The sequence below is a fragment of the Corella eumyota genome, chromosome 1, assembly GCF_963082875.1.
Source record: "Corella eumyota chromosome 1, kaCorEumy4.1, whole genome shotgun sequence".
NCBI lineage: Eukaryota > Metazoa > Chordata > Ascidiacea > Phlebobranchia > Corellidae > Corella > Corella eumyota.
This window is the reverse complement of record NC_137490.1, coordinates 271,972-284,878: the sequence shown is the minus strand read 5'-3', so window position 1 is coordinate 284,878 and position 12,907 is coordinate 271,972. Positions and strand designations below refer to the sequence as shown.

Sequence of the window (12,907 nt, the reverse complement as noted above, 5' to 3'; positions counted from 1 at the left end):
TGTTTATGTAAACAATAAACAATTATTAAATTTTAATTTTGTTACAAAATTTACATCAAAAAATGTTAATTTTTTTTGTTTCTACACCTCCAATGCACTATTTGCTTCAGTAAATTAAACTTTATTTTAAATATCACTTTCTTTTTCTTCATCATTTCGCCAATCAGTAACTTGTTTAAAAGTTTCGAGTGCCTCGGTGTATTTAGAAACTGCTTTGCTGTATCGAGAATTGTTTCCATACCACGCACCAATGTTGTTTAAGAGAGCTCCGTAAACTTTATATTTGTGTTTATTCTCGATCGTATCCATCAATCTGAGCCCCTCTGTATTTGTTTGAAAGTTGTCGATATCAACCTTTTTTTCGCAATATCCGATATTTACCAAACATTCACTTAGTTTAACCACTTTTAGGTTCTCGTTTACTCCAGGTAAGTTTTCCACTCTTGATTTAAGTTCATTCATGAGTGGGATCACGTGATGCTGTACAATACTTTTCATGTTTTGATCTTCCTCCAACATTTCTTTAACTGAATCATTTATTCCCGAAACACACGACCTCATATTCTCAATATCATTGTCCGGGTCGTTATTATCCTCAAATAAGGAAAATGCGATTGAGTTAAATAGAAAACACTTTAGGTATTTCTTCTGAGTACGAAGATCATCAGCTACAGAGTCGACTTCTGATGCAGTTAGCTGAGTTTTGTTTCGAATTATTAAAGTTATTTTGTCTCTGATCTGAGCAACGCGATAATACTTTTTGGTTTTTAAACAAGCAACATAGGAAAGTATAAGATTTGAAATGTTTTGTATTTTTGGGTCGTATTCAGAATGCTTCATTGTTGCAGAGAAAATGGTGTCACAATTATTTTCAGTTTGTAATTGAAAAAGATTTTCTAAATGTAAAATTAATTTAAGTTAAAATAAATATTTCTAAATAACATTTATTTATCGTTAATGGAATAAAAATTAAAAAAGGTAAACAGTTTTGTAATTAGAAGCATTTTTTTTGATTTTTTTTTCTCGCATTGGTGACAGTGAATATTAATATATAGAGAAACAACATTTACTCCGACCCAGACTCGAGTTAACTTTAGCAGTTTGGGATATTATAGATTATAATTGTCTGGTGTTTAAGCTGCTGATTTAATGCTGGCTCAGCAGGAGTTCGTACCGTTTATAACGCCCTACTCAAAGCCATTACACCATACAAGCAGTGTGAACTGAACCCACGACCTTATGTGGTGTAGCAATTGTTCTTACTACTACACCACGCTGCTTATTGTAATATAGTCGTATAAATTTAAGTTATTTTTCTTGTTTTCTGTTAAAACTTACCTTCGTGGTCAATAATCTCTAACAACTCTTGTGACGTCACAGTTCCACCTTAACAATGATAAAATACTAATAGTTTACCATCCGCACGATGGAGCTGTTAACAAAACAGTTATAACAAAGATTGTGATGTACAAAATGTAGAATCAATTAGTTAAAATACCTAAGTTATGTAGTTTTGGGCATTTTGTATAAATAACTTTGTAAGACGTTTTATGTTATAAATTTTCGTCAACTTACCAGTTTGTTGTTTTGGTTGTGTTGCAGTTGTGCTTAAATGCGACATAGATGACGTTAATTCTGCCTCAGTTGTTCGCGAATCGGTCGCATTTTCTGCTTCAACATTACCTGCATTTTCTTCATTTCTTGCATTTTCTTGTGGAAGTGTATAGTGGGTAACTTGGTCTGCAACAATAAATATTAATTTTAAGTTTAAAGTGTTCCTACCACAAATTAAGTTAAAGTTTAAACTAACCTGCATGTTCTACTTGCATTCCTATCTCTCTGTTATCTTGTTTATAAACGTTAACTTGAACGTTAATCGGTGGAACGTCGTTATTTGCCATTTTTAAGTTTGTTAAAAATTTATAAAGATGCAAAAATAAAAGCTAGAATATAAAAATTTAGTAAATGCCCTATAGTTGTAAAAAAAACCTTAGAAACTGCAAGTATTTAATATTCCAGTACAAATAAATATATTAACTACTTAAATTTGTTTTTTTATTATTAATATCGCTAACGAATTTTAAAATTAACTTATAGTTCACATTTTAGTGTAACTTTGTAAAATTCGCGACTGCTTAAAATAGGGCTAACGAAAGGCTACTAAATTATTCGCATAGGCTGGAGATAGCGGCTTTATAAGTTAAAATTTAACTTGGTTTTTATAAGTCGTTATTCGATTTATGATTAATCTTTGTTTAAAGTACTTCTAATAAAACTCGATTTACGTTTACGTCGTAAAACATAAAAGGATTTATTGTATTTTAAAACTTAGATTCCAAATTTTTTTCGACATATTCAAAACCATAATTTTACGATTGTTATATACGATATAACTAAATTTCGGTAACGTTACATGGTTAAAATTTTCGTGGTAAAATTACAATTTTTAAATAACAACAATTTTGCATTATTTTAAAGTTTAATTCAATGTCTTAGGAAGTAGCACCAAATTTAATAAATATGGTTTAATTTTTGTGTTTTTTAATTTTTAAACTTTCTAAATTTTAACAAAAAAAAGCTGAGGTCGTGGGTTCAATCCCCACTGATATCATGCTGTAGCGCACTTGAGTAAGGCACTATAAACGGTATGAACTTCTGCTGAGCCAGCACACAATCAGCAGCTTAATTATTTGGCAATTATAATTTATAATATTCCAAACTGTCACAGGCAACTCGAGACTGGGTTGGGTAACTGATGTTACTCGATGTTTAGGTTGCGCATTCGACTTCTCACATCGAGGATAAAGATATATACAAAAAAAAACAATTTCAACAGTTTAATCAAACCGAACTATTTTTTTTAAAACTTTGCAACATGTTGTTTATTACTTGGCCTTAGCTGCACACGGGTCTTAATGTACAAGGTATTAAAAGCCCTATTTATGCAATATTTAAACAAACTATTTTATTAATTTCGCGTAATGTCAATTGCTGATTAAAATTATTTTAAACTTTTAAAGCTGTTGTATTTTGTTTTTAAATATGTTTATTTTGTGTTTCAAACTTAACATTTTTGTACTTAAATTCTAAATTATTTTAATTTTATTAAATAACAATTAAAAATACATCGGCAATTTTTGAGGATAAATAAATATAATTAATAACAAAAGTCGCACTTATGTCAAAAGTGCCGTTTGTTTATATTTTTAATGAAGAAATAAAATTTTTTAAACACGTTTTATTATTTTATTTTAAATTAATATTAAGTTAATATTAATGTTTTTTATTTTAATATTTAACAGAATTAATGTTTGTTAATAAACTAGAAATGTTTTTATTTATAAACGATGGGAAATGAACAAAGTTTGAATCAAGACAAAAGTTTAAATAAATCTGGAATTGTTGTCGTTAAGAAAAAGGAGGCAAGCAAAGTGAGTCAGGTTTAATAAATTTAGGATAAGTTTGAATATTATTAAATCATTTTTTAGTAGTTTAGTATTTGCCAGTAGTTGGTAGTGTAGTAGTCTGGTCAGAATACTTTTTTCACCACATGAGGTCAGGGGTTCAATCCCCACTGATCTCATGCTGTAGCGCCTTTGAGTAAGGCGCTATTAACGGTATGAACTCCTGCTGATCCAGCACTTAATCAGCAGCATAATTATCGGGCAATTATAGACAATATAATATCCCAAACTACCACAGGCAACTCGAGACTGGGTCGGAGTAACTGATGTTACTCTATGTTTAAGTTGTGCATTCGACCTTTTCACATCAAGGATAAATGAATGGGAAAAACTTAATTTTACATCTTATTAAATTTAATCACTTGTAATTTCTTTTTGTTTTTAGAAAACTACTGATCCTGTGACCCAATTATCATATTGTCCGACCTTTAACCCTTTGTTGGTGACCTCTTTGACCTTACCCGACACTCGACCTTTCACAAACGACCTTGTAACCCCTCTAGTGGCAAGGCCGTGCCTTAAAATCTCGTTAAGATTTCAGAAACATTTGGAAATTTGTTCCCATAAAGTTCAAGTTAAACAACAAATTCTTGAATCAAAAATAAAAGTAAGTTTTTAAAAATTGATCAAACAAATGTTTTGTTTTCATTAAACAAATTATTAAATATTTATACTAGGGATGGGCTGAAATCCAAATTACTCGGATTCGACGAGCCCGAGTATTTTGTTGCGATACTCGGCCGAGTCCGAGTACTCGGTTATGACGTCATTTAAACGTATATAACTGTTCACAAGAATCTTTCCCGCATAATTTTAAAATGCCAAATTTGCCAAAAAACACGTATTTATGGATTATAAAAGGTTTAACGTTGACGAAACTACCTACCGCTGATAGGAATATCAAGTCCAAACAAAAATGTAAAAGTCTCAAATTTATTATGCGTAAAATTTTACTATGTAAAAAGTGTATTTGTTGCGCAATTGTTGCCTAAATAACGTGATATATTTGAGAGTAGATTATAATTTATTAGAAAAACGCAAAACTTTTTTTATGTTTAGTAAATCGTATACGATCTTAAATGGCAAATTATTACTCGGCGTCCGAGTACTAAAAAATGCTCGACGAGCACGAGTATTAAAATATTCCTAATACTCGGGCCGAGTACTCGGACTCGGATTCGATTGGCCCATCCCTAATTTATACTAAATTAATCTGTTTAATGTCATGTAGAAGCCTATAATATCGAATATAATATTGAAAAAAACAATTCAGAGGGAAAAGGATTTACATTTAAATCTTTTTCACATTATTTTAGGATAATTAAGCTAATGTTAAGTTAACAACAATTTTATTGAGTAATTTCTTTGTATGTTGATTCTATTTAGTTACAACCCCTATTTTGTTCTATGTCGAATAATTCCAACAAAAATTGTTAATTTGTTTTCATCTCAGTTTAAAATTTTTTTTAATTTCAGTCGGTTGTCGTATATAGTTACAACCCCTATTTTGTTTTGAGTTGCATGCTTTCACATGAAATCCAAATTTTTTTCATTACACAAAATAATTTTTATTTCCAAAATCAATTTTCCTTTTTTTCGTCTTAATTTTAATATTTTTTAAATTTCAGTCAGTTGACAAAATCTCTGTTGCTGTGATGCAACATTTGACCGACCGTCAACGAAAATTCGCAAAACACGCCGAGCATTCTCGTAAAATTGAAGAGATTTCAACAACATTGAACAAGATTCATCTCAACCTCACACAAACTTTAAAAATTGCCGAGGAAATTAATTTATTGTTGCCCAAGAATATAAGGTTGCCTGCTTTCAAAGTTTAAAGGTAAATTTGCCCATTTTTAAACTTTATTTTTTTTGTTTTAAGGTAAACATATAATTAAGTGATTTTTTTTAATTATTATATTTTTAGTATTAAAAAAGTGGTACAAAAGTGTCAAACTATAATACTCCCAATAATTCTCAAAAGTATAATCACTAATAATTAAACTAAAGCATCCTATTTAGCAAACATGGTTATGGTAGATTGGGGTTTGTCATAAGTTTAAATAAAAGGTTTTTAATTATGATAATTTTAGTTATTTCTAATTAGTGGGATAATTTAGTTGTAATATTTTAGCACAACTTGTTTTAAAGATAAATTTACTAAATAATTGACTGTTAAATTATCGTTAATTTAATTAATAAATTCCTATATTATATTTTGGTACATTTTAATAAAATGTAGTTTTTTTTATTTTATACCCATTAACAAAAAAATGCTTACTTATAAGCCCAATTTTACTTCAAATCATGTAAAATTACTCTTACAATTAACAAATATTGATTAATTAAACTCCTTACAACTGAAAATGTTTTTTGTTTTGTTTATTAATTCATCATTTCCTTACATTTTCCTTGTTTACTATTTTTATTAATTTTAAGAATTAACAGTTTTAGTAAAACATTAAAATTTGTTTTGTTTTAGGATGATTGTGACATCATTATCGCGTTATTGTTTAATCAAACAATTAAAGTTATGGGGAAAATCAAAACTTAATTATGATGTCATAATAAATAATTATTTATTGGTGAATGTTCGAAGTGTTTCTATGTCAGTAAACTTGTGCAATAATAAAGAAATAATAGAAAATAAAGGTAGGCACTTTGAATAGTAGAAACTTTAGTGATATTAAAAGTTAAGTGTTGCAAATAAATGCATCGGATTTGTTTTTTTGTTTGACTTTATTAGATTTATTTCTATTTAATGAAATCATTTAACAAATTGTATTTTATTTTTTTTGTATTTTAAATTTAACTTTTTTGGTAATGTACATACCAATATACTTGCTAAAATTTTATGTAGTTTATACTATTTACTAAACTTCATTATAGATTACATATTTAGCTAATTCATCTAAAAAAAAAGACAAAAATATAAACGTTAAACATGGTCATACTATTTTTTAATTTTGTTTTAATTTTAATTAAGTTTCGGGTAATGATAATGACATAATTTAATTATGAGGTGTAACTAATATACTAATAGTTAAGTAGTTAAATATTATAGGGAAAAAAAAACAATATTTTGTTAAAAAATGCCATTTGTATAAACTACTACCAATAATTTATATTTTATTTTTGTAAATATTTATTTTCTATAAACTAACATTAAATATTTGTAATTATTTCAATTACTTAACAGAGAAGTCGATAGTTTCAACGGTAAAGAAATATATGTTGAACCGCCGAGATTACACTAAAAAATACACGGCTAACAACACCATCACAGCTGTAAGGGCCATGCAGGAATATTTATTAAGTCCCTCCGACCTTGCTGGGTTGAAACAAATTAGGGTGCGGAGTCCGTATGTGGGGTCAGATTCACCCATGTTAGTTTACCTAGAGAAGGATGTGATTGAAAAAGCTGTTCAGGTGGGGGTCCTATTTTGGTCGAGTAAGACCAAAAACTTTTGGCATATTTATTTATTTTTTTTTGTATATTTCTTTATCCTCGATGTGGGAAAGTCGATACGCGCGACTTAAACATAAAATAACTTCAGTTACTCCGACCCAGTCTCGAGTTGCCTGTGGCAGTTTGGGATATTATAGAATATTGCCCGATAATTATGCTGCTAATTGAAATAGTATTGTAAATCTGCAAAATATTTTTTTTTTACATTTTTATGTTGTTGGTAATTTGTAAACTTTTTTGTAATTTTTGTTTTTTTTTGTAGGTCTGGGGTGGTTTAGAAGCATTGGAGCGTGAACAAAAAAGAGCCAAGAAATTACTCCGTAAAACCCTTAAAGAGCCCCTTCAAGTGGCTGAGGGGGGTGAATTAGGGGGGCTTTTTAAAAGTGGAGCAGGGAGGGTTGTTGCTTGTGCTGCTGCTACGTGAGTTTGTTTTGTAAATTTAAATTAAGAATAATTTTCAATATTTTAGTCTTTGCTTTGTTAAATAGGGTCTTAGGTTTGATTCCCACTGCTCTTATGTTGTTAAGTAAGGTGCCATAAACGGTTTAAACTTCTGCTGAGCCAACACTTAATTATCAGCATAATAACCAGGCAATTATATTCAATAATATCCCAAACTGCTATAGGCAACTTGAGACTGGGTCGGAGTAACTGATGTTACTCTATGTTAAGGTTGCAAAATCGACCTTTCTGCATCAAGAACAAATAAACATAAAAAATATAAATTTTTTATAATTTAATTTTATGATCAGATAATATAACTCTATAAACAAAAAAACTAAGGATTTTTTAAAAAATTTTCTAGCAATGCTGCCATTTGTGGATTTAAATTGTTAAGTTTCCTTCAAACTGGGTCTGCTAGTATGTTTTCGGAAACACTGCATTCCTTAGCTGATACTTGCAACCAGTTATTGTTACTTTGGGGAATTAGTGAATCCCTGAAAGTGAGTTAAGTTGAAATTTTTAAACTTTTTGGGTATTTTGCAATTTAAGAATATTGTTTTAAATATTATTTTTGATTTAAATAATTATGTAAATAATTATAAACTTAATCTACATATTTAAATTTTTTTTATTTTTTATTAATTTTCAATTATGTAATTTTTTTTACGATATTAATATTTTTTTTTTCTTAATTTTTTTTTTTTAAGTTTGCTTTTTTATGTTTTTTCTTAATTTTTTTTTTTTATTTTTTTTTTAGAAACCGGATGAGGAGCATCCTTATGGGTTTGGCAACATGCGTCATATAATGTCCCTCATATCGGGGGTGGGGATATTTTGTATGGGGTGTGGGGCCAGCGTTTATCATGGGGTTCAACTTCTGATTCACCCTGCTACTGATGCTGTGGCTCTAACTGGGGTTGGGGTAAGTTTTTTTAGTTGATTCGTGTTGGGTGAATAACATATATTAGGGTGGTTTAGAGGTCAGGTCAAGGTTATTTGATTTTTATATATAAAATTAAACACTGAACATAAAAATGGTTTTAACTTATTTCACTTACTTTTTAAGTTATACAACATTAAAAAAAAAGGGAAGCCCTGTTTGTGATGACGTAGAAAGTACTAGCTTGTATACATTCACTACGCTACTTAGTACTTTCTACGTCACACAAAAAATATGGTAACCTAGACTTTTTTAGAGGTTCTAAAAACATTTGTGATTCAGTGTCAACCAAACTAACGTGCTATTCATATTATATTTATATTCCAATGTTACTGAGATGATAATTTAAAGTGAAAAATTTCCAAGTAAAATTAAATACAACTACATATAGGCTGTGGATTATGCTGTTGAAACTTGGAAATTTATTCCTTTTTTTTTGTTTTAATTCTAGACTTTTGGTGTTTTACTTGGTTCTGCAATCATGGAATCAATTTCATTAATCGTCGCTTTAAATGAAACGAGGAAAAATGCAAGAAAAAATGAAATTTCAATTTATGAATATGGTTTGTTGTTTTAAATTCATGGTTTTAAATTTTGGTTAAAATTTAGGTCCTAAAAGTTCAGTTACTATTTTAAATTTAAGTTTTTAAATTTTTAGTAAATTTACATAATGGCTATAAACAAGACATTGTTTTAAATTTTTTTTAAATTTAATCCTTTTTGTATTTCAAAAATTTAAAATTATGAATATTTATTACTTAATTAAACACTAATTGTTAATATTAATTATTTTAATTAAAGTAAAAGAATCTCGTGACCCGTCCACAAATGTCGTCCTCCTTGAAGACTCAGCTGCAGTGTTAGGAATAATAATCGCTTCCTCTGCTCTCACAATCACCTCTATGACATCACAACCGATGTATGATGCAGTCGGCTCGATCCTGATTGGTGGATTGTTGGGTGTCGTGGCAACATTTCTAGTGACAACAAATGTGAATGTTTTGATTGGTCGATCGATTCCAACTCAAAGATTAGAACAATTGAAAGAGGAATTGGAAGATGACGTTGTTATCAGGTTGGGGGAATTTTTTTGTTAGAAAATCTGTTTAAGTTTTACTCCAAATAAGTTTTTTTATATAAAATTTTAATTATAAATAGGTAAAAATATTTTATGTTGTTTTTTCGATATTTTAAATGTAATTAAAATTTTAAAAAGATTATACGTTTTAAATATAATTATACATTTTCATGACAGATTTATTTATTAATCATAACTAGATGGATCTTGAAACAGTTTAAAAATTCCATTATTTTGTTTAAATTTACAAATTTTGTGTTCATGTGGGGGGGGTTATTAATATTTTATTGTCAACTTTTTAATAATGATTAAATTTTGCAACAGGGGAGTTTATGATGTGAAATCGACCCAACTTAGCGCCGAAGAATTTAAATTTAAAGCAGAAATCGACTTCGATGGTCGGGAAATTACTCGAGCATATCTTGCTACGGTTGATCTGGAACAAGTCATGCGTGAAATACACTCTGTTAAGACACTGGTAAGTGTGATGTCATAATTAAACCATTTTTAGCATATAACAATGTTTTTAAACATTTAAAAAAAAAATTTAACTGAAGTTGTGGTGTCAGTTCTAATAATGTATTCACAAAATATTTAAAAGTTATATATACCACTTTTACTAAAAATAATAAAAATTACAAAAAATTGTAATAAATTAGTTTATAAAACACACTCTAATCGAATTAACATTTACCAACAAAAAAACATCTCGGAAAAATATTTAGTAGAATAAAAGTTTGAGGCAATTTATATTTTGTTAATAGGTCACGTGATATTTTTCAGCTAATGATATTGCATACATATTAAAAAAAAAATTTAACTTTTAACACCAAAAAATAATTGTGCTGTTGGAACCGCACAAGCCTTATTAACGTATTTGCAAAATATTTTATAAAAATATCAATATTCATAAAAGTTATGATACTTTTATTAAAATTGTACGAATTTTATAAAACTTAAAATATTGACCTAACTAACATTCAAGATAAAACATTTCGCGAAAATATTCAGCGGAACAAAAGTTACAGCTAATATATAGCCAATGATATTTCATACAAATTTTTTTGAAATAAATCAAAAATCGTAAATTGAAAAATAATTATTTTGTTAGACCTGCACGGGCTTAATTAACGTGTTTACAAAATATTTTGTGAAAAAATTAATATTCATAAAAGTTATGACACTTTTATTTAAAATATACGAAGTTTTAAAACATAAATAACTAATTTTATTAGACGCGCCTTGACCTAACTAACATTCAAGATAAAACATTTCGCGAAAATACTAAATAGAAAAAAAGTAAAGAAATTTTTTTAACTTATTTTTGTGACACGCAATGCTGCTTTGGAACAAACTTAATCGTCTTTATATTAACAGGAAGAACTGGAAGAAGTAATTTCAAGATATGGCGAGCACGTTATTGATACGTTGGGCGTTCAAGTCGATCGAATAGAAAGTGAATTAAAAAAGAAAAATCCTGATCTACGTCACATCGACCTTGAAGTCTTATGACGTAACAATCATCACTGTGTTGTAATCGTTTGTCGCAGTTTTTGTCATGTTTTATATTTTAGTCGAAGAAATTAAAATTATGAAAAATAATTTTTGTGGTTTATCTGATTCTCGTATGAATAAGGTTAGGACGATTCGAACATCTTGGCTTTCTACGTTTTTTTTTTTTTTTTTTGACGTTATTCGGGCAATTTTTTAGGCATTTTATTTTTTTGTTTTAATTTTTCTTATAAATTAAATATATAGTTGCACCATTGTAAGGAATTGCGTGTGTCCTTCGTGGCTTAGCAGTTAGTATCTTCGTGTTTTAATCCATCGAACCTGGTTCGATTCCGATCGAGCAAGTTATTACTTCTAAAGTAATATAATAATTATCACATGAAGTGATGTACTTCGTACTTTCAAATAACTACTACTAATAATACATTAAAAAAAATTCTCTTGGTCGGAATCGAACCAGGACCGCTGGTTTCATACCCGAAGATACTAACTGCTAAGCCGAGGATGTGATATGATGAACGCTGTAATGTTGCAACTATATCTTTAAACTCCCCAAAAAATAATATGCTTAAAATTGCTTAGGAAACATTAAATTTAATTAATTTTTCAACGAAATATTTCACAAAAACGTTAATGAAGCATGTGCGGGTCTAACAAAACAATTATTTTTCAATTTAAAATTTTTAATTTAAAAAAAAAAAAATTCGTATGTTATATTATTGGCAAAAAATGTCACGTGCCTAATTAAACCCAGAATAAAAATTAGCTATAACTTTTGTTCTACTTAATATTTTTGCAAAATGTTTCATCTTGAATGTTAGTTAGGTCAAGGGGCGTCGAATAAAATAGATTATTTTAAGTTTTGAAAATTCGTACAATTTTAATAAATGTGTCATAACTTTTATGAATATTAATTTTTTAACAAAATATTTTTCAAAAACGTTAATTAGGCCTGTGCAGGTCTAACAAAACAATTTTTTTTCAATTTAAAATTTTTTTTTTTAAAAAAAAACTTGTATATCATATTATTGGCAGAAAATGTCACGTGACCTAATTAAACCCAGAATAAAAATTAGCTCTAACTTTTGTTCTACTTAATATTTTTGCGAAATGTTTTATCTTGAATGTTAGTTAGGTCAAAGCGCGTCGAATAAAATAGATTATTTTAAGTTTTGAAAATTCGTACAATTTTAATAAATGTGTCATAACTTTTATGAATATTAATTTTTTAACAAAATATTTTTCAAAAACGTTAATTAGGCCTGTGCGGGTCTAACAAAACAACTATTTTTCAATTTAAAATTTTTATTTTAAAAAAAAAAAATTCGTATGGGATATTATTGGCAAAAAATGTCACGTGACCTAATTAAACCCAGAATAAGAATTAGCTCTAACTTTTGTTCTTCTTAATATTTTTGCGAAATGTTTTATCTTGAATGTTAGTTAGGTCAAGGCGCGTCTAATAAAATTAGTTATTTATGTTTTAAAACTTCGTATATTTTAAATAAAAGTGTCATAACTTTTATGAATATTAATTTTTTCACAAAATATTTTGTAAACACGTTAATTAAGCCCGTGCAGGTCTAACAAAATAATTATTTTTCAATTTACGATTTTTGATTTATTTCAAAAAAATTTGTATGGGATATTATTGGCAAAAAATGTCACGTGACCTAATTAACGCCAGAATAAAAATTAGCTCTAACTTATTTTCTACTTCATATTTTTGCGAAATGTTTTATCTTGAATGTTAGTTAGGTCAAGGCGCGTCGAATAAAATAGATTATTTTAAGTTTTGAAAATTCGTACAATTTTAATAAATGTGTCATAACTTTTATGAATATTAATTTTTTAACAAAATATTTTTCAAAAACGTTAATTAGGCCTGTGCAGGTCTAACAAAACAATTATTTTTTAATTTAAAATTTTTATTTTTTTTTAAAAAAATTTGTATGTTATATTATTGGCAAAAAATGTCACGTGACCTTATTAACGCCAGA

General features: G+C 28.1%; 2 protein-coding genes across 2 annotated transcripts; both read left to right on the top strand.

Moving 5' to 3' along the window:
• Positions 1-3,347: 3,347 nt before the first annotated feature.
• LOC145763768 (BLOC-1-related complex subunit 5-like) lies at positions 3,348-5,350 on the top strand. Its single transcript, XM_082575284.1, has 4 exons — positions 3,348-3,431; positions 3,850-4,038; positions 5,093-5,280; positions 5,347-5,350. Exons 1-4 carry the CDS (start codon positions 3,348-3,350, stop codon positions 5,348-5,350), a joined length of 465 nt encoding a protein of 154 aa, XP_082431410.1.
• Positions 5,178-10,997, top strand: LOC145753761 (proton-coupled zinc antiporter SLC30A9, mitochondrial-like). Its single transcript, XM_082570208.1, has 10 exons — positions 5,178-5,304; positions 5,947-6,116; positions 6,664-6,893; positions 7,196-7,353; positions 7,739-7,877; positions 8,135-8,299; positions 8,769-8,880; positions 9,119-9,392; positions 9,720-9,873; positions 10,773-10,997. Exons 2-10 carry the CDS (start codon positions 5,948-5,950, stop codon positions 10,905-10,907), a joined length of 1,536 nt encoding a protein of 511 aa, XP_082426334.1. The 5' UTR covers positions 5,178-5,304; position 5,947; the 3' UTR covers positions 10,908-10,997.
• The last annotated feature ends 1,910 nt before the right edge of the window (positions 10,998-12,907 follow it).